This window comes from Mustela lutreola, chromosome 1 (genome assembly GCF_030435805.1).
Source record: "Mustela lutreola isolate mMusLut2 chromosome 1, mMusLut2.pri, whole genome shotgun sequence".
NCBI lineage: Eukaryota > Metazoa > Chordata > Mammalia > Carnivora > Mustelidae > Mustela > Mustela lutreola.
Window position 1 is genome coordinate 64,355,922 of NC_081290.1, and position 21,947 is coordinate 64,377,868.

Here is a 21,947-nt window from a genome sequence, read left to right on the forward strand (position 1 = left end):
AATATGTCAATTGCATCTCAAAAAAGCTGGATTTTTGTGTTTTGTTTCGTTTTATTAATTAAAGGTATGAATACCCACTGGGCCACCAGAGCCGCAGGCTGGCCAGGAGTCCTGAGGGCGTAGGCTGAGCCCATCTGCTTTGGCCAAACCCTAGGCACCTGCCTTTTCTGTAACCTGCATAATCCCTGGTGGACAGAGGCTCTTTCCATTAGCTTTGCTAATACCCAAAGGAAAGGGAACCCCACCCACACACATACTCTTACTCTGAGCCCAGAGACCCAGGGGAGCCTCTATTGTACCCCAATGCTCTCCTGCTCCAGAGGACAGGATCTGGAGGAGAAAGGTGATTGCCTGAGACTCAAGGCTCACCTCTCATTGGAAGCAAGACCCAAAGGTGTTCCTGTCTCCAGCAAAAGAGCAGCCTGGTGGAGGAGGGAGCCAGAGTGAGACTCTGGTCCCTTGCAGTGAGACTCTGGTCCCTTCATCTCCCTGAGCTCCCAGCTGCCTGTCTGCTGAATGGGGACAATGATGACATCTGCCTCAGGAACAATGCCCGGACAATACCCACCCTGCCCTGCAGGCACACAGGGGCTCTCACTGAATGGCAAGGCAGCTCCCTTCCCCTCCACCACGTTCACTCACAGCATGGCATCCGTCGCCTGGGGGGCGGATGCCACTACACTGTGTCTCGGCCGGGCCACCACGCCATTATGGTTTCTAATAAAACTGATTCCATGAGACTGAGCAAATAGGGTGATCCATGAGGTCAGTGTGTCCTTAGAGTCAAGCCAAGCAGAAAACCAGCCAGCACACCTGTTTCTCTTCGGCGTTCCTCCCCCACCTCAGGGGCCCTGGTAAGAAAGAAAGCACCACTCCACCCAAAGCCACCTTCCCTGATGTGGGCACACAACGCAGTGCACCTGCAGAGGGGGAGGGGCGGGGGCGACTCCCGCTGTCCCCAATCCCACCCTCCTCTGCGTTAACAACTTCTGCCTGGGACACACAGGGAGTGACAGGTCTGCGGGAAATCTACCTCCTAAAGAAAGCTTGTAGTCACCTCTTGTTTTCTGTATTTATTTGTTTCCAGCTTCACGGAGATGGAGGTACAATTACGTGTAACATTGGGTAAGTTTAAGGTATGTGAGTTTAAGGTGTTTATTTGATCTCCTCAAATGCTGTAAAATGATTACCACCATAGCATTAGCTAAACTCTCCACCACATCACATGACTGCCATTTCTCCTTTACGATGAGAATATTTAAGATCTACTCTCTTAGCAACTTTGAAGTATGTAAGACAGTGCTATTAACTATCATCACCCTGCTGGATATTCGATCCCAGAGCTGCTTCATCTTGTAACTGGAAGCTTGTACCCTTTGACCAGCATCTCCCCATTTCCCCCACCCCCAGCCCTTGGCAACCACCATCCCCGTCTCCGTTTCCATGACTTTGGCTCTTGTCGATTTCACATGTAAGTGAGATCTTACGGCATGTGTCCTTCCCTGTCTGCCTTATTTCACTTAGCATACTGGCCTCAAGGTTCATCCCCATCACCATGAACTCCATATTTAGACTGGCAAAAGTACAGGATGATTTTTTACTTCTGATCAGAGAAATGGTACGGGGAAGAGGCCTCCGTTTCTGCAGGCCGGTCAGGACGGCAAGGGAAAATGTTCCTCCCTGGCTGGAGATGCAGCCGCTCCAAGGTCAGACCCAGTGCAGAGCTTGGCTCAGCCGGCTATATGCAGCAGAAGGTTTCCCAACAAGGGCTACGGCACTGTCTCCCATCCCATCTGCTCTTCCACGGTGGACCTGGCCTTTCCCATGTCCAAAGGCAGACTCTACCTCCCCTGGAACCTGGCCTGGCCGGTAACTCAACTGAACGAAAGCCACAGGACTGATGAGGGAGACTCCAAGGAGGTCAGGAAGTCAAGTCTCCCACCTACTTCTTAGGACACCTGACCTGAGAAAGCCAGCTGCCCCTGAAGGAGTCCATCCACCCTGGGACTGCCATGCTGGAGGGGCTCTGTTGACGGTGGGACTCCGCAATGGCCATGCAGAGCCAATTCGCCCAGCCAAGCCCTACCCAAATTCCTGACCACAGAATCCAGAGGACATGATAAAACAGTTGTTACCTTAAGTCACTAAGATTTAATGGTTTGTCAAGGCATAATAGTTAACATAACACCCACTGTGAGACTCTAGGCGTGCTACCTGACTTTTCCGGGGGCTCTAATTCCTGATACACAAAAGGGAGTCGCTCCCACCACCCCCGAGGATGGGTACACTGTCACCACAACACGTGACAACATAACAGTCAAGAAGTGATAGCTTTGCCTATCATCCTTACCGCCCACCATGGTCATTCGCCCATGAAGCCAAGAGAGTTATAGACGCAGAGAAAGGTTCGCAGCATGAGTCCTCCCCGCACAGCCGAAGCCCATCACCATCAGACACACATCAAGAGACCGTGAAACAGTCACAAGTCACCAGGCATCACAGCTGAAATCAACTCTCTTTTTCCTTAAAGCAGGAGAGACACAGACCGATGGGTTCACTCTAATCTACGGTTTGGCCAGAGCTGCAGGATACCCATGGACTTATACTTTTGAAGATCACCCAAACAAAAATTTTTGATGAATTTTATTTTTGTTTTAGTGACAACATGAGAGTCACGTCTTTGTTCAAGCCCCTAAGAGCTCTCCTATCCTTTCACCAAGAAATTGCATTCCCAGATACCCAGAGACAAGAATATCCTGAAATATGGGAAGACACTGATGAGGATGATCTCACATCTCACTTTCCAGCACCCATAGCTGGGATGCCGGTGTCCAGGAGTGGGGCTGTTTCTCCACCCTCCCCCCACTGTCCCCAGTGCTGCCAGCCTCAGGAGGACTCTTGTATAGACAGATCATGAAAGGAGGCACAACCCTTCTCCCTCTAAAGGGCAAGCCACTAAACCCTCCCAGCCCACCTCTCCTTTGTGCAACACTCACCTCTACTCCCCTCCCCTGCCCACCCCAGAAGCCTCACTGTAGTGGGAGTGGGGGGAACTTTCTCACCTCTCCTGGAGGTGCTCACACCCCACTGTGATCTTCATTCCCCACGCCACCCCCTCCAGTCCCAATTCACTCTCCAAACCCCCAGAGACCTCTGGCCGGTCTTGCTCCCTCTTCCTCCTGTGCCTGGACAGAGGACCAAGGGCCCTTTCCCAGAAGCAGTCTGGTCTGTCTTTTCATGAACCAGGCCAGTCCTGGGGCTCCAAGACCCCAAAAGTTAATGCTCCAGCAACCCTAGGGCCATGCTTGTTCTCACCGATCTGCTTCTGCCATAGCATCTGAGTACTAAGAACAGCTTCTCTCCCAATCCCTACTGGCTACTCTTTAGCTCTTTTTTTTTTTTTCTTTTCAGTGTAACAGAATTCATTGTTTTTGCACCACACCTAGTGCTCCATGCAATGCATGCCCTCCATAATACCCACCACCTGGTTCCCCCAACCTCCCACCACCCACCCCTTCAAAACCCTCAGATTGTTTCTCAGAGTCCCTAGACTCTCATGGTTCATCTCCCCCTTCCAATTTCCCTCAACTCCCTTCTCCTCTCCATCTCCCCATGTCCTCCGTGTTATTTCTTATGCTCCACAAATAAGTGAAATCATATGATAACTGACTCTCTCTGCTTGACTTATTTCACTCAGCATGATCTCTTCCAGTCCCAACCATGTTGCTACAAAAGTTGGGTATTCATCCTTTCTGATGGCCTTAGCTCTTGACTCAGCCCAGCCCCCACACTGCCATGGGGTCCCAGCTATGGTGTCCCACTGTCTCTCAGCACCCAGTACGGTGTATCACTACCATCTGTTTATGTCTCCCTGGTTCCAGACCGTCTCCAGGGAGGGGCTGGGCCCAATTCCTCCTTCCCACACCCACTCCCCAATCACCCACACCCCCACTGCAGGCATCCACCCCAGTCTAATGAATGGATCCATACCTAGTTATTGGGTGAATAATTATATGTATGTGATGGGCTATCATGCAGCCATTAAAAAATTATTTACTCGGAAATTATAACAACATGGGGAAATGTTTCAGGATGTTAAATATTTTAATTTTTTTAAAGAATTTATTTATTTTAGAGAGAAACACTGAGAGAGAGCATGAAAGAGGAGAAGGTCAGAGGGAGAAGCAGACTCCTGGTGGAGCTGGAGCCACATGTGGGACTCGATCCCGGTGCTCTGGCATCATGACCTGAGCTGAAGGCAGTTGCTTAACCAACTGAGCCACCAGGCACCCAGGATGTTAAATATTTTAAAAGATACAAACTGTATTTATATGGCCATCTAGAGGGGAAGGGTAAACAAGGAAATACAGTAAAACTGGAACATTTCTGGGGCAGTAACATCAAGATATCCACCCCCCTTCTACTTCCTGCATTTTTTAATGTTTCTGTAATGAGATAAAATAGAAAACCAGAATTAATATCTTCTTGCAAGCAGCATCTTAACATACATGAAACTTAGCTCCCACAGTCTGACGATATGGGATACATTATGATGATGGATTATATTTTCACAGCTTCAATAAAGAGCCTTACCTCTCCTTGGGGCTATAAACTATTCCGGGTTGTTTTTATCATCTTTCACATTGAAAGCTGGTGTAGGAGCCACAATCATTCAGCCTCTGACTCCTTCACCCAGTTCATTCCATGATGGATTGTTCGCGAAGCAGACAGGCTGGCTGGAGGTCTGCGTGATGAGTGCCGTGGAGGGAAGGCATGTGTCCCACTCACAGTGATCCACAGGCTGCGTGACCATTGCCACAGCAAGGAATTTGCATTATTTAATATTCTTGAGTTGCTGACTTCAATAAGGAGACTGACTGTACTCCTTCAGCCAGGGCTTAGAACATCACTGTGGAGGGGCAATGTGGTACACAGCACATTCAGAATGAAAACAGGGAGTTCTCAGTTTGGGGGACAACAAAACTGATGGTGTATGCCCACATCATTCAAAGTGATCTTTTTCTTTTTTTTAAGATTTTATTTATTTATTTGACAGAGAGAAAGATCACAGGTGGCAGAGAGTCAGGCAGAGAGAGAGGGGGGAGCAGGCTCCCTGCTGAGAGAGAGCGCAATGCAGGGCTTGATCCCAGGACCCCGAGATCAGGACATGAACCGAAGGCAGCGGCTTAATCCACTGAGCCACCCAGGAGCTCCATTCAAAGTGATCTTGATAATCAGTGTGGAAATTACATATACCCTGTGACTTTTTTTTTTGGTATTTTATTTATTTATTTATTTATTGAGGTGGTGTGTTTGGAAGCACAGGGGAGAGACAGAGGGAGAAGGAGAGAGAGAGAGAATCTCAAGCAGACTCCGTGCTGTGTGCAAAGCCTGACATGGGGCTGAAACTCAACCACCCCGAGATCATGACCTGAGTCAAAAACAAGAGTCCGATGCTCAACTGATGGCACCACTAGGCACCCCAATGTTCTGTGACTTTAAAAAAAAATCTTTAAGTCTTAAAAAATTCTCTTACTGACAGTTTTAAGTTATAGAGAAATTTTTAAAATAGCGAAAGCAGTATTTAGTACGGTAATTTTAAAACCTCAGAAATATCAAGAATTCAAGTGTTTTTATTTCTTTGTAATAACAAATGCGTGGGGGAGTCATTTGGACAGTGCTGCTTCCGTTGACCATCCAACTGCTGGCACCCTGTCTGTGCCTTGGAGACCCATCCTCCCAAGCTCAGGTCAACTCCTATGATTTTACCCCACATGCTTCCAACACCAGGAAACATCTTCTAGAGTCTACTGACTCCCGCATTCTGTGTAGCTGGCTGCATGTGAGAGTCCAGTCAGCAATTTCTTCTCTAACTCTGCTCACCTTCCCCACATCCCTATTTCTGCTCTAGCTGGGTCACTTTCACTCCCCTGCTGACCACTATCTGTTGGCCAATTTCCCCTTTTTGATTTGCCACTTGTGTAAAGCATCGCATGGGTTTCTCAGGGGAGACAAGGAGGTGGTGCTGCCACGTGCTTTGCTGTCTGTGAACTAACAGATATGCGGTGACCAGCCAACGGCAGACACTGAAAGAAGTGACCGGGCCGTGGTCCACAACATGCACCTGTTATTTACTGAGTGATCTGCACATTGAAAAGGTAGCAGCAACATTTTTGCTTTATGCATTTCCCCACGGTCACTGCGCCATGGTAACTCAAGTCTGATCTGTGTGGCTATGGGTCTGGAGTGATTTAACAGGAACACGGGCACTGAAATCTACACCTATCTAAACTTTGTAAAGAGAAGACTATGTGCTCAGAGGATGTGGCTAGGCAGAAGGGTGGCTTTTATTCACTGGGTCACTCAGACACATTCTTACCCAGCACCCGGTGGGTGGCAAGTGCTGAGCTATGTAAGACGAAGCAGATGTGTCCAATATCTGTATCTACTGACATTTCATGGAGCAGGACTCTGGGTCCTAGGTTTCAGAAAGGCCTGGCTGCCAGTCCTATCTTATGATGTGAGCTGAGTCACTGTCCTGGCTGGGACTGGGAGTGAGGGTTCTTTGGTTATAAAGAACAGAAATGACACAGGCAAACACACATAAGAAGGAAGTCCCTGGAAGGTTCTGGAAGAGCTACAGAATCAAGGAGAGCACCATAGCTAGATAAGGCATCTCAGAAGGAGCAGGAGCTGGGCACAACTGGGAATTCAATCTGGGAATCCAGGACTATTCCAGTTCTCCACTGCTATGTAATAAATCTCAAAACTCAACGGCTTCCAACAGAAACCACTGTTCTTGCTCATGAACCTGCCATCTGGCCAGGTCTTGGTGAAGATACTTACACCCCCTGAGCAATGTGACCAGGCTCTCCCAGCTGATGAAGGATGAGGAAGACCCTGGAAGGAGAGAGGAGCATGCCCCGGGGCTGACTCCTAGGATACAGGCAAATGCCCATCAGCCTTCTAGACCCATCAGTCAACTGGGAGCCAGACACAGTCTGGGGGGTAAAACTGTAATATTTCCAGAAGAGTAACGAATGTCTTCCACACTCAGTGATCTGGAAATGGGATAGAGGACGGGTCTCAAACAGGAAAGGCCTAAGAGACAGAACACCCTCATTCAGGTGCAGGACTCGGGATCCTAGTTCAAACCCAGTAATTAGAAAAAGGCATTTGTGAGACAAGTAGGGACCTTGCCAGGATGACTGAGTGTTCGGATGGGAAGGCATGAGTACTCATTCTGGTAGGGCTGGTGGTGGCACTTGGGCAGGCAAGATGTGCCCTGGCCTGCTGAGGGAGTGGGGAGATGACCAGAGGGCTGAACTGGCTTAAAAAGTTCTTCAGCCAGAAAGAGAGGAAAGTCAACGAAGGGGGCATGGTGCAATCTTCAGAGCGGCTGGAGCAAGGCCACTGGAGAGCAGCAACTCCAGATTCAATTTCCTCTACCTCTGTACATACTTGGAAGTTTCCTTAAAACCTTTTTGAAATTGGGGTGCCTGGGTGGCTCAGTGGGTTAAGCCTCTGCCCTTGGCTCGGGTCATGATCTCAGGGTCCTGGGATCGAGTCCCGCATTAGGCTCTCTGTTTGGCAGGGAGTCTGCTCCCCCCCCCCTCTCTCTACCTACTTGTGATCTCTCTCTGCCAAATGAATAAATAAAATCTTTAAAAAAAAAATTTAAAAAAAAATAAAACCTTTTTGAAATTGAAAAAAAAAAAAAAAAAAAGCCAAAAGCTCATCTGATAATACAAATGACTGCCTTTTATGGAGATTTATGTCTATATATAGAGATTTTACCCAATACTCACAGAAAGTATCACAGGTGGGGACCCAGGTTCTGAGGAGGAAGCACCTGCCAGCTGGGCCAGGACCAGAGTTCAGGCCCCAGGGACCCAGGCCCCAGCACTGGCAGACTCTGGTGTCAAGGCCACCATCTCCTCAGGGCAGAGGAAGGCAGGAGGCCAGGCAGGCCCAGAGGAAGCCCCAGGCCTGAGCTGGTGATCCTATCCCTGCTTGGGGAAGCTGGGACCTCTGAGCTGTCTTTGTACTGCCTCAATGGGCCATTCAGCCCAGGACTGTGGAGGACAATAGCTTCTACTGTACAAGGAGGCAGGGCCCATCCTGGACAGCGCAGTGGCTCCCAGGTGGACCCTTTACCCCAAGCTGCCTGGCAACTGCTTCCTAGGCTCAGGCCAAGGACCCCAGACATGGTCAAGAGACAAGAATATGTCCCTTCATGGGGCACCTGGGTGGCTCAGTGGGTTAAGCCTCTGCGTTCGGCTCAGGTCATAGTCTCGAGGGTCCTGGGATGGAGCCCCGAATCAAGCTCTCTGCTCAGCGGGGAGCCTGCTTCTCCCTCTCTCTCTGCCTGCTGCTCTGCCTACTTGTGATCTCTCTCTCTCTCAGCCAAATAAATAAATAGAATCTTAAAAAAAGAAAAAAACAATATGTCACTTCGCACACGCTATTCTTCATGCCTGGAATGTACTCAAATGCCATGACCCAAAGGGCATCACTTCCTGACCTGGAGAATACCACTACTCCCTTCAGTGCCAAAGCACCTGTCCTCTGCAGAGCTGTGGCCAGCCCCCCACGTCCACCCCCCGTGCAGGGGAGGGGATCCCTCCTGCTCCTGGCCCATCTCAATTGCCTTTAACCACACACATGGGCATGACAGATGCATTCATTGCCACAAGTTCAGCCTGAGCACCACACCAGGTATTCCTGGGCTCAAATGCCACACCCTCCTAAGCCAGGCAAGTAATCAGATCTCAACAGATCTCCCGTCCCTGCCCTGTTGGTCCCTCCACAACAGGTGGAGGTCAGGAGTGTGGGTTCTGCAGGCAGACAGCCTGTGTCCAAACCCCAGCTCTGCCCCTTATGCATGGTACTCAGGGCCAGCTCTCAGCTCTCTCCCCTATAAAATGGGGAGAATACATACAACACTGGATTTTGTCAGGAACCAGTAAGAGAGGTACTTAGCATCACACCGGGTATATAGTATGCAGTCAGTAAATGGTTAATCATATTAATGGTTATTACATTTGTTTTACAATTATTTAATACTGAAGTCCACATGGGTCATTTTGCACGAGGGCCGCTGGCTGCCAGTGTGGTCAGAAAGGGGCATCTCTCTTGCAGGGCCTGATTTAGCCAGCAGGACTCCCCAGGGCACTCTGTGGGGGGCAGCTCTCTCTCAGTGGCATTTGAGACCCTGGGAGAGACAGCCTGTGCTTTCAAGGACACAGCCTGGCTCCTGTCCACAGAATGAAACCAGGAGCACCGAGCTCTCGAAACATGCCTTCTAGGACCTGGATTCTTTTCCCCAGAAACAGTGAGACTGGAGAAGCAGGGGCTCTGGGGGAGAGCAGAGAATAGACAGCAAACTATTCTGTGTGCCAGCAGGGAGACCCGAGTGGGGAGACAGAGTTGCAGCCCGCAGGGGCTAGTGGAACGACATCACCAAGCAGAGCCCCAGGGGAGAGGGTCTGAGTGGGTGTGAAACAGGGGGCCCGGGGGCTGCTTTCTGATACTGTCCTACCTGATGGTATGGCAGGGTTTAATGCTGGCCATCCATCCTTCTTCCCTCCCTGTGTCTTCCTAGCTGCACTGTCAGGCCTAGGACTCCACAGCCCTCCTGTTTTCTTCCTACCTGGGTGAATACCCCTACCCTGCCCCAGACTTCTCATTCTCCTTCATTTAGATGTTGGCGAACTCTGGGCTCTGCCTGAGTTCTCTCCTGTCTGGGCTCTGACCCGACCCGCACCCTCCCTGTCCAGCCACACTGGCTTCTTTTGTGCCCAGACCTCAGTGGCAGCTTCAGAGATAATAGTCCGACAAATGAATGAGCGAGTGAGTAAATGAATGCCAGCAATGAACTTGCTCCTCAGTGTTGCACGTCCAGCATCTCATGTCCCCCCAGCTTATAAGGGGGAGCAGTAAATGTCTGTTGAACAAAAGGAAAAAGAAATGTCCCACCTCATTGGTATTCAGACATAAACTGAAACAAATATCTTTCATTTACGATATCTGCAGAGGTCAGATGAATTACGATACCAAATGCTGATCAGCAGGTGGTAAAACAGAAAAATTCTCTGGAGAATAATTTGGCAATATGTGTCAAGAACATTAAACACACTCATAATTTTTACATAAAATTGCGTGCACAGGGTTCTCTCGTAAGAAATTATTCCAGACTTAAAGGGAGGGATGGGAGTAGGGTGTCCTCATTCATAGAAAGGGCTCGCTCACTTGGCGTTAGTTATACGAGAAAAAAGGCCACCTCATTATCCAACATCAGGGGGTGATTAATTGGACCATGGGACACCCATCACAGCAACAATGTGCAGCCCATTAAGGATGGAGTTTGGGGGCGACGCTGGGGTTACCAGTTGGGTACCTTCTCTCCCCACCCCGCTAGCACTTGAAATCACACAGGGAAGGTGGACAAGAGGGCAATCAAATCTGCCTTATTAATGGTAATGGTGGGAGGAGCTAGGGACCCCTAGTCTACTGCCCCTCCTCTTGGACCTGTGGGGAGAGAGAAGTCTAAAGACTGGAGACTGCAATGAAAGACCTATGGGCATTTCCTTGGAACAGCCCACCCTGAGGGCCCAATGGGTAGGGGAGGAGCACCGAGCGACCTTTAATATTTTAACTCCGCCCACTATGGAGAAGTTGCCCAATGAGTGACAGACTCTCACATTTCCACCAATCACAAAAGCGAAGAGGGGGTGGGAGGTGGGCCAAGAGTTCTTTCCCCCTGGAATTCCAGCCTGTCCCCTATGGCAAAGCAGAGCCAATTCTATCATTTTTAGGGCCCAGTGCACAATGAAAATTCAGAGCACCCTGTTCAAAAAGGAGGGGGAAACTGTAATTAAAGATACTAAAAAATAATGCTCTTTCATTTTCCCCTAGACTTGCCATGGTGTCATTTGCCACTTCTTGCCAATAGAAAAAAAAAGAAAGAAAGAAAGTTTAAATTATAGCATGGATTTTGCCACTCATCATTCTATTATGCAATTCCAGTTTTAAATGCAAATAGGAGAGTATTTAACTGGAAAGCAGAGTCACTGAAATACACACTTTGTAACTGGTAGCTTCCATAGGCATGTGTCTTTTCCTCTTACAGAGCAGCGGGAACACAACACCAAACCAGCTCATCTGGCTTTTCTTCCCTTTTTGGTGCTTGCACATTCCACACGCAGCTCCTGTCCCCTTGGCTCAGTGATGAACAGGCGTTGAAAGGGAAGGACTGTGGCTGTCCCACCCTTCCGTTCCCTGCTGGGTCCTCCTGTTCAGCATCAGTGATCAGCTCACACAAGGACGTATCATGGGTAAGGGGGTATGACAACCGGGTTCCTTGGTCCCTCGAGCTCCTTGGAATGTCACTTTCTCCCTTCTGTGTCCAAATCAGGTTCTGGTTCACAGGGAAAAGAGTGGCTTCTCCACACCGTCTGCTCCCACCGCTGCCTACAGGGTTGTGGGCACATCCATCCAGGGTGCGAGCAAGACCGTGCGGGAGCTCAGCGACACTCAAAGTGCACATAAGTTAAATGTGTACAGAAGCCACACAAAACAGCCGAAACACGTGTTGTGGGCATCACCTCTGCTCAGGCGCCTGCTCCACTGTACCATCAGATGTCACTTACAAAAACGCGGATTTGGAGATAAAATTATAAAACTTTCAACGTGGCCATGGCAGAGTACGAAACCAAAAACAGGCCTCCTGAGTGTGGAGGGCCCCACGTGACTGCACGGGTTGTACAACCAGGAAGCCCGCCAAGCACTGGAGAACTCTATTATAAGCTCATGTTTCATTTAAAAAATCGCCTTCAACACGGTTTATATGGAGCGATTACAGCTTTTATTAAACACAGACGTGGGCATTAAAAAAAGACTGGAAGGAACTATCACAAATTGCTAACGATGTGCATCTTAGTGCAGCAGGCTGGAGACTGTGTTTCTCTCTCGTCCCCATGGCGACTCCAGTCCTGTCCATTATACCGGGGGTGACACACAGTCACGCTTCCGGACCTACAGTCCCCTCTTACGAAAAGGTCCCCTGGCTCTGCGGGCTTCAAGGATAAAAACCGAAAGCTGGAGCACGTTAAGACAACCAGGAGATGATGTGGAAAATTTTATTAGAATCTGATTCCCATCTTGCAAAAAGAAAATGAGAAAAAGCCTACCCCATGACTGCACCATCCCTTGCCTTGGAATTGATTAGAAATAAACGAGTGTGTTGCTTACAGTGTAGCCCAATGTGGTTTGGGGAAACTGGTAACAACAGGAAGCCCTTTGGAGTCAGCGTGGCCTTTGCTTCTCCCGGCCATGTGACAACCCAGGGCAGGAGGCTGTGCAAGGAGACTGAGGCTCAGAGAGGTGACGTGGCTGAACAGAGAACACCCAGCAGTGAGCCCCCATACCCTAGAGCTGCCTTTGCTGCCCCCACCCCTGAAATGGAGACAGTATGACCTTGGGAAACTTCAGGATTGCTCCTGGAAGTGATATTCCTAAATGGAAGGAAGATGTGGCGATCCAGAAGTCCACTGCTTGATTTTCCAAACCAAACGCTGGCTCTGCCCACTGTCCCTCTGGACTGGCTTGAAGGCAGAGCCACAAGGGACCTCTCTGAGCCTCCACTTCCCGGTGAAGTGGGGACAGGGTGGGGTTAGCCAGTTTGATGGTGGTTCTTAGGGCTACTCTAACTGTACCCCAAAGGAGCAGGCATCATTGTTGGCAGACCAGGATTATTAGGCACTGACTGGGTCCAGGGCTCTGGGCCGGACATGTTTATACACATCAAGCCGTTGCACGCCATGAGTTCATGGACAGTGTTCCTTCCACAAAGCAGGGTGGGGAGCTCACGTCATGTTACCATATCAAACAACACTATGTCCCTCATTTCAAGTGATCAAAAGCAGCAATCCAGAGAAGATGCTAAGGTTCTGAGACTGTGTGACCCACTGAGACGGTGAACCCAGAGTCAGACCCTACCGGGGATGCGGGTCTCCTGACACCAGATCCTGGGATCTCTCACCAGGCTGGAAATGATTCCATGGGACAGCGGAGAAAGGGAAACCAGAACTGGGCAGCTTTGACTTGAGTACAATGAAAGCCATCACAGAGGATTTCTCAAGCAGTGAATGAACACATCAAACTCCCTCTTGGTTTCAGGGATCTCAGATGTTGGCCGTGAGTGACAAGGGAGCCTTCTGGTCTTCCGGATAACCAGGAAAGAGGTCGTAGCTGGCTACAAGTCACAGAAACTTAGCTTAAGGTGTGAAGCGATGAAGGAATGTGCCAGCCCATGAAACTGGAAATCCAGAGGTGGGGGAGGGGGGCAATCAGCGAATCACAGAGACCCCAGCAGCCACTCACGCTCTGCCTGGGCACCAAAAGCATTGTCACCTTAGGGTTCACTCCCTTCGTGGTCTCAAGGTGGCTGCGGGCAACAATGCGGGGGTGGGGGGGGGCTTTCCTATCCCTTCACAAGAGAGAGACTGACTTCCTGCAGCTCTACTGTCCACTCAAGCCCATGTGCATTCTGGAACCACCACTGCAAGAGGGATGCACGACCCCAGGACCAATCCGACCCAGCCTATGGCCAGTTCTCTGGCTGAGAACCGCTATGCTCTTGGTGAGGTGAGGGGTCGGCTTTTGGGGAGATCAGCCTCAGTACCCTCCATGGGGGGCAAATTTGGGTCCCACAAATAGCACACCTCCCCATTGTGGTCTAGGCCTGGGCAGAAGGCCGACAGGATCCCCACGCAACTAGTCCAAAACACAAGAACAATTCCATGCTGCAGAAACTGCCCAGCTGCTGGTTTCAGACAGGCTGATGACAGTCTCCTGACCCTAACAACTCCCTGTCCCAGTCCCTGCTTCATTTCCTCAGCCTGGGTGGCTCTGAAATCACATGCAACACGCGAGGACAGTGAGCATATGGGGTCAGGGAAACAGAGGAGTCTTTCTGTGGATCCAAGAGGCACGCAATGCATGTACGACAGAGGTTCATGGCTGATATGCTCAAGGGAGAAAAGCTGGGACTGGGGTGCTAGCAGGAAAGCATGCCCTCAAGAGCCTTCCCCTTCAGGTGCCTGGGAATGACCACTGCAACCTCCCCTGGGGTGTGAGCCCCCAAAACCCTGCGTCTGGCCCCTAACTGCCTGCCCAGGGCCACACCCAGCAGAAGACAGGCCCCTAAACACTGATGACAGAAGGGGAGGAAGAGGTTTGTAGATCAGACTAGCCTCGAGACGCCCACTTCATTCACCTCAAAGCTGAGCTACATGGCTACAGCAAGGGAACACAGCCAGGAAGCATTCCTTCCTGGGCCATATCTGGCTCTTGAGAAGTCTAAACCCACAGGACTTGCTGGTACTCTCTTACCCCTGGCAATCCTTCTCCCAAGGGTCCAGGTCCTTCTACTGTCTTGAGAGATTCAACTGTACTGCTCTCCCCAGCACCCTCCCCACAAACTTTCCAAAGTTCTGTGTCGCAGGGTGGCCTGCACCCATGCTTGTGGTGACAACACTCTATCAGCTGAGCTGAGCCAAGAGTTAAAGGGGGTCAGGGTGGGGTGGGGTGGAGGAGTCTGCTCTGACAAATTCATACCAAGGTGTGAATGACTAACAAAATCTAAACTCTTCCCAAACTGTTTGAGATTTTACAAGTGGAGATTCAGGCACTCAAGCAGGACTCCCACTGGCAAAGATGACATTTAACTGAAAACCTAAAGGATGAGGAGTCAGCGGTAAGAAGAGCAGGAGGGGGTGGTCAAGATAGAGAATGCAGCCAGTGCAAATGCTGTGAGGCAAGGAAAAAAAAAATGACCTGCTTAAGGAACAGGAAGTAGACCAGAGTCACTGGGGTGTGGTGAGTGAGTGTTTGTGAGCCAAATGACCAGGTGGAACAGGAATTTGTACACCTGGGTCTTTCGCAAAATCTCAGCATCCATTATCTGCTCGTGAAGCTCTTCCAGGAACTGTATTAATTACACCCGTGCCCCTGATTAAATACCTCCAACTGACCAAGCACTGTGCTGGGTATTTTCTGTATTAGCATAATCACTGATCATCCCAACAGTAATAACGTGAGATAAGTTATGATTATTTCTCCCTTTACAAAGGGAGAAAGTGAGACTCAGAAAGGTTTAATAACTTGTCTAAGATTACACAGCATGAGAAGAGTCAGAAGGAGGCTTTGAACGTAAGTCTAAGTGACATCCAAATTCGTAACCCACCCAGTGAGGGAGCATAAAATGCCAGGTGCAGTGCTGGGCAAGTCCATCTTCATGCAGGGCAGCCAGAAACCGCATCTAATTCTAATTATGACAATCACAGCTCTTGCTTCCTCTCCTAGACCCTACTCTCCCCGAGGACAGGAATTTCTGATCTCACTCGTCTCTGCACGGCAGCCCCCAAGTCCTACGCCCTACACATACAGGCACTCAGTTTGGGATGTGGACAAGGTCAAGCCTCGGTTCCTTCTATAAAATTGGGAGGCGATGTACACGAGATCTTGCGTGAGGCCCCGGCACACAGTAGGTGTTCAACAAACTTCAGCTGCTAGTTAACAATTTACATCTCCAAGGCTGCTCCCTCATCCACTGTCCCACTGGCCCCTCCCAGAAACCCTGAGACCTTGTAGGCAGGATGGTATTCTCACTCCCATTCTACAGATGGGGAAACCGAGACTTAGTGAGAAGGGCTTTCCCTCAATAGCACAGAGCTCCCTTCTAGAACATAGGCTGCCCAAGGACAGCATCTTTGTCTAGTCCCCAGGGCCAAAACAGTGACTGGCACATAGTAGGGAAATATTTGCTGAATGAATGAAGAGGAATTAAAAACATCACTTCTTTCTCAAAGGATGCACTTCCCCCTTGCTCTGCTCTGGTAAGAGGCAATAAATTTCTGGAAGCAAGCTAGAAGCGTGGTGGGGTGGATAAAGAAGGAATTAATGTTTGCAAATGTCCGCAATGGGTCAGGCATAGGGGGTTTTACTTTTAATCAGAGTCCTGCATCCTATCCCATCATCCTCAAGGTTGAGATGAGAAAACAGAGGCTTTCTGCAGAAAGCCAGACCGGAATGACCTGCCAAGATCCCCTTTCAGCCAGAGCCAGACCACAAGGGCACCTGCCAACAACCCAGAGGCCTCTCACCCTCTACGCTCAGCAGCCTGCGCGCAGAAAAAAAACACCCCGACGCACGCTGACTCTACCTCACCCTCACCAAGGCAGGCCACAAAGAGCCGCTTTCAGCTCGCTGGGCCCCAGAAAGCCCGAGCTTGGGGGCTGAGCCCTCACCCAGCCAGGCAGCCTTACCTCCTTCCCTTTCCCCTCCCCCACCAGCAAAGCGTGACTCAGCGGTTCTCTTCCCGGGAGCGGGGAGCGCCACCTCTCAGCGTCCCTCCGCCCAGGATACACATCAAGCCTCAGCTCCCCGGGACGGGACACTGGGGTCCCGCCCTGCGCTCGCCCCGCGCTCCTGGGCCTCCGCGGGACTCCGGCTTGGACTCGGCCTCATTTCCGGCAGAGCCAGGCACTAGACCGCGGACAGTACCCGGGAGTCGATTCCCCGCCGCCAAGCCCACACAAGGTTCCCTGACACCGGCACCCACGCGCGCCAGCCCCGCGGAACGCCTTGCGCAGGGCCCCTCCCACTGGGGGCACCCACCGGGGGACATCTTGCTACCAACCCACCAACACTTATGCAGACAGTTTATCGGCCGCTAGGGAAGGTTCAGGCATTCCCTAAACCCAGGAAGGTCTCCAGCGCAAGTGTCCCCTCTGCCGCATGCTGACACCCCGCGGCTAGCGATCACCCCATCTTCAATCAGGGATTCGCTCCGCAGGCCCCTGGCTGCGGTTTGGGAGCTGTTCCCCACCATTCTCTGGGCAAGCTGAAGGAGAGAGACCCTTGGAAGTCACAGGTCCATCAGCGCTGACCAGCGGGATTCTACCACCTCGGGGTGGGGGTTGGGCTTGGGCCTGTTGGACCAGTCTGGGGGATTTCAAATGCAGGGCCCCTTTGGGAAGGCATGTCCCACTTTTAGGGGAAAATTCTGCCAGTTTGGGGCCAGCTCTTTCTGTCTCAGTATAACTCACCGGGAATAAAAGACCAACCCCAAACGGGCCGCCGTCTCCCACCCACGAGGGGCCCCTGCCTTTAGAGGTACAGGGAGTGCCCAGGGACAGCGAGCCTCTTGTGGGGGAGGGTCTGGCATTGGGTTTTTTTTTCCCCGTGGATCCCTCTTCGTCTCTGGGGAGTGGGCAGCCTAGAAAATTCTGTGGGCTTTGGGCAGGGCTGAAATGGCAAACCCAGGATTCTAAACCACTACATCTCCCTGGATTTCTTCACCAGATTAACCGCAGGAATGGCCTTTTTACAAATGATGGCCAGGGCCGATACAGGATGCCACACGGGCCTGGGGGCCGAAAGCTGCCTGCCGGAGGGCGGCGCGGAGGAGGGCGCTGGGCAGCGGAGGCCGGCGCCCTCAGGCTCCCTCCCTCCGGGACCCGGGGCAGGGTGGGGTAGGGTGGGGTGGGGGGGACACGACACACAGCGCGCGGTCCAAACCTTCGGAGGGCATTCGGTGCGACGGCATCCCCACGCCGCGGCCGGCCGGAGGGGGCCTCAGACAACACGTACGTTACCTTCAGTCACATAGCTGTGGTCCCGCAGGAAGCTGTGGTTAATTTTCCGCGTGTCCGTGTCCTCGCCCATTGAAGGCCGTGCCCGGTGCCCTGGGCATGCCCCGCCGCCGCACACCGATGCAATCCGCAGAGGTCGCGCCGGGCGCGCGGGCCATGCCGCCGCAGCCTAGCAGGGGCGCGGGCCGCCGGGGCCCCGGGGGGCGGGCATCGCGGCCGGGGGCGGCCTGGGACGGGCGGGGCGGCCGGGGCGGGCGCCGCGGTCAGGCGAGCGCGCGGCGGGCGGGCGGTGGCCGCGGGTGGGGGCGGGCCAGGGCCCGGGCGCGCATCCCGGCCGGTGCGCGCTGCGTCGTGCGCCCGGCAGCAGCGGCGGCGGCGGTGGTGGTGGCGGCCTGGTGCCCGGGCGCCTGGCTGCGCGGCGGCGGGAGGGTACGCGCGCGGCGCTGCGCCGACCGAGCCGGGGCCGAGCCGGGCTGCGCGGGCTGGGGCCGCCGCCGCCGCCGCTGCTCCGCAGGCCCCTCCCTCGCGCCGCCCGCTCCTCCGCCCCCGCGGCCCGCGCAGCCAGCCGCGCGCCGGCCGCCCAGCGCCCTGCAGGTGGAGCCGCGCCCCGGTAGGGGCGGCACCGCTGTGCTCCGGTCCCCGCGGGTGGGCACCTTTGGTGCCTGAGTGTGCGTGCGGGAGAGGGAGGAAGGAGATGGTCACCTGGATTCAGGGGCGGGGGGAACGCTGGTCCGCTGAGCTTTTGGGGGGCACCTTGGCCGCCCAGGTGCCGGAATTATGGAAGAGATGCCCAATGACGGAGGGAATAGAAGAGGTAGGGCTGGCGGGAGGACAGGGAGTGGATGGGGGTCGGCTGAAGGTGGCACCTTGGAGCCTGGAAGGCTTCAGAAGTGGGTTAGGAGAGTGCACAAGGGTCCCCTTCGTTGGTAGAGGAAGGTGGGTCGGAAAAGTTTAGAGGACCCTCTGGAGCGCAAAACTGGACCGGTGGGAAGAAGCTGGGGGGATGGGGCGGGGGGCGGGGGGCCGGTGTAGGACCGGGCGGGAGAATCCACAACCTGCGAGGTAAAAACTCTGGATCGGCTGCCTGGAGTAATTGGCCTCCTCCAGGCAGAGCTCCATGATCTATCCTCCTGTTAGTCTCTCTACTGGTAAAAATAAAGTGTAGAAACCGCGCTGGGTGCCCTCCAAAAACAGGCTGGAAAACGGGTCGGTCTGCCAGTCTCCCTCTCCACCAAACCCGACCTTCCCTGCCTCCCTTCCCTTTTCACCGGGGAAAGGGAGGGGAAGGAAGGGGGAGGCTGCCTGGGAGGAGCAACAAATGCTGAAGGGCCTTTTGCCCCAGGTGGGAAAGGGAGCTGAGATCCCCAGTCCCAGAATCCTGTGAGGCTTTGCTTCTTTCAGCTGGTTTCCTGGGGACTCCAAACTGCAGGGGGCCAGGTGAGTCCAGAAGAGGCAGGGACAGGAGGCCAGGGTCAGGAAGACTGGGGCAGGTGGATGCTGCCTGTGGTTTCTTTTTTTTTTTTTTTTTTTTAAGATTTTATTTATTTATTTGACAGAGAGAGATCACAAATAGGCAGAGAGGCAGGCAGAGAGAGACAGAGAAGCAGGTTCCCTGCTAAGCAGAGAGGCTGATGCGGGGCTCGATCCCAGTACCCTGAGACCATAACCTGAGCCGAAGTGGGCTTAACCCACTGAACCACCCAGGGACGGCTTGCCTGGGGTTTCTTGCTGGGGAGAGGGAGTTTGGGAGCTAGAGCTGGGCTTTTACGGGGCAGAAATGCCCAGAACGGACCCCCCCACACACACCCCTGCTGTGTGTAATGGAAAAGGCTGGACCCCTGAGAGTCCTGGGGGTTCTGCCAGCACCACCGCCTACTTCTTGAATGCCCCCGCCAACCTGTCCCACCCTCAGCTTGTTCACAACATCCACCTCAGAGCACAGCTGTGGCAGGTTCAGTCCTGGACCAGGTAAACACAGGTCGGATGTGCTTGGGCTGCGCTTTCATGAAGGAGGCTGACGTTCGTTCGTGTCCTCTCCCACCCACCTTCTTGAAGCCGGTCTCATTCTGCCCTCTCGCCCTTGTCTGGACTGCCCGAACCTCACATCCAGAGCCCAGCACCCTGCTCCCTGTCCATACCCTGCTCGCCTCCCTATCTCTATATAAAAACATGGCTGCAGCCTCAGCCTCCAGAAGCTACGGGCTGGGTTCAAGTCCTGACAGGGAGGGGGGGTGGCTAGCACAACCTTGCCCGTGAAATGGCGTGATCCTGGGGCTGATGTGGCCAGTTCCTGTCCAGTAGGGGAGGGCCTTGTCCGCGCTCTGGCATGGTAGCTGATACCATCACCATGCTGAGACTCGTCTCTTCTCTGATCTTAGGGAGACCCCTGTCCATCATCCCCATCTGTCATTCGGTGGAAGCACACACCCCATTTTCCAGGAGGCCCTGGATCCCCATGGAAACGGCCCTGTCCTGGGCTAACACATCAACACACCCCTTTGTCAGCTTCTGGGTCAAGCAGAGGACCCCTGGAGTTGGCGATCTCCAGCCTTGATGGACCCCAGGGCACATCAGCCCCTCTGCACTCTCCATCAGCTCATTCTTCTCTCACTTCCTCTGGGCTCCTCCAGACTGTCTCTTCTCTTCCCCTGAAGCACCCGTCCCCATCAGAACCAGCGCCTTGCCCACCAACCCACACTCACCCTGGTACAAACCATTGCTCCCTCTTTATGTCTCCAAACATCTCTGGTCCCTCAATGCAGGGCTGCCCTGCCCCTCGGTCCTCCTATCCCCAGCCTCTCTCTGTGTCTGCCTCCCCATTCATCTGTCCATGACAGATGTTTCTGCAATATCTCCTGTGGGCAGGCACATTCCCAGCACAGGGGTAACATGGGGAATAGAACAGATCAATCTCCCCATTCCCATGGGGTTGAGCCACGAGCAGGGCAAGATCAACAAGGTGGAGTAAGCATATAAGTCAGGTTGGGATGGAGATGGGTGGTGATGGGGGTCTCTTGTACAAAGTGGGAGTGGAGAGGACCCCTGTGATAAGGTGAAATTTATCAGCAGTCCCCCTGGGGGCTCCCCACAGCAAAGCCTGCTTGGGTCTTCCACATTAAGAAACAGTCCTGACTCTGAGTTCCCTTCTTGCTGCCAGCACAGTGTCCTCTCTGTTTCAGGGAGGAACACATCTACATGCCCCATCTCCTCTTCCGCATCCCCCCACACTCACTGCTGGAGCCCTCCACAACCTGGCCTCTTCTCACTGTCCCACCCTGCCTCCCCAAAGGGAAGCTGGTCTCAGCAGGGTTGATAATGACTTTCCTCTTCCTGGAACCAGTGGATGAGTTCCTGGACTCCTCTCTTAGCTGACCCTTCAGCAGTCTTCACCCTGCGGGACCGCCCCGTCACTCCTTCCATTTGCTTTGGGGACCCCACCTTTTTCTGCCTCTCAGCTGCTTACCAAGTTATGCTCCTTCTCGTGGTCCCTGAAAGGTTGTATCTCAGTCCGCTTGTCTTGACTGATGTTCAGATTGTGTATAGAAAAGCCTACAAAAGTTAGATGTGCCGCTCCCTGAACTGTCACAGAGCAAACACTTGATTAACTACCACCCCCCTCAGGAAAAGAAGACCCCGCCATCCTCTGGAGGGCTCCTCATGACCCATTCTGTCCACCTCACAGAAAGTCCTATCTGGACTTCTAACACTGTGACTTTGTTATCTGGGGGTGGTTGTGCAAAGAAAATCACAGAGCATGAGTGTTTGGGGATCTGGTTTTGTTCCACATTCCGTATCCAAGGCTCACGCATCATGGCATTTTTGGCGTTTTAATTTATTCATTTTTCATTGTTGCCTAATATTCCATCATGGAAATGCAATGCTGTGTCTCCTCCTGCGGATGGGTACTTGGTTGCTTTCGGATTGGAGGTTATTATGAACAGAGCAATGTCTTAGCATGCACGTCCTCCCCTCCGTTGGGCACGTGTACTCAGCCTGGGATTGCAGGTGATGGGTTCTTTGCACGCTGAGCTTTAGTAGCCGACATCAAAGAGCCCATAGGGGAAGAGAGTTCTTGTTGCTCCCAAACCTCCTGAAATGAAGTATCGTCATCATCTGTGACTTTTAGCAGTTTGCCACCTCCAGTGCGACCCTCACTTCCTCTCTGGCAGCCTAGGCTGGCCCTTGTTCCCATCCCCACTGAGGATAGACTGGCATCCTCCTGCATCTATCACCTCTCAAGCCATCATGTCCTGTCGATCTTCCAGTCCTGCTGACTCGCCCTCAGAGCTC

General features: G+C 52.6%; 1 protein-coding gene across 2 annotated transcripts in view; it reads right to left on the reverse strand.

The window, feature by feature from the left end:
* PPP2R2C (protein phosphatase 2 regulatory subunit Bgamma) overlaps window positions 1–17,874 on the reverse strand; it is a 125,943-nt gene extending 108,069 nt beyond the window's left edge. Inside the window, exon 1 of one of the 2 annotated variants that reach the window (XM_059165694.1) lies at window positions 17,661–17,874. In XM_059165694.1, the coding sequence (XP_059021677.1) occupies window positions 17,661–17,730 (70 nt within the window). In that variant the 5' untranslated portion in view covers window positions 17,731–17,874. Of the gene's footprint in view, window positions 1–17,583 lie in introns of both variants that reach the window. The other variant, XM_059165703.1, reaches the window with a different exon arrangement.
* Between the last annotated feature and the right edge of the window lie 4,073 nt (window positions 17,875–21,947).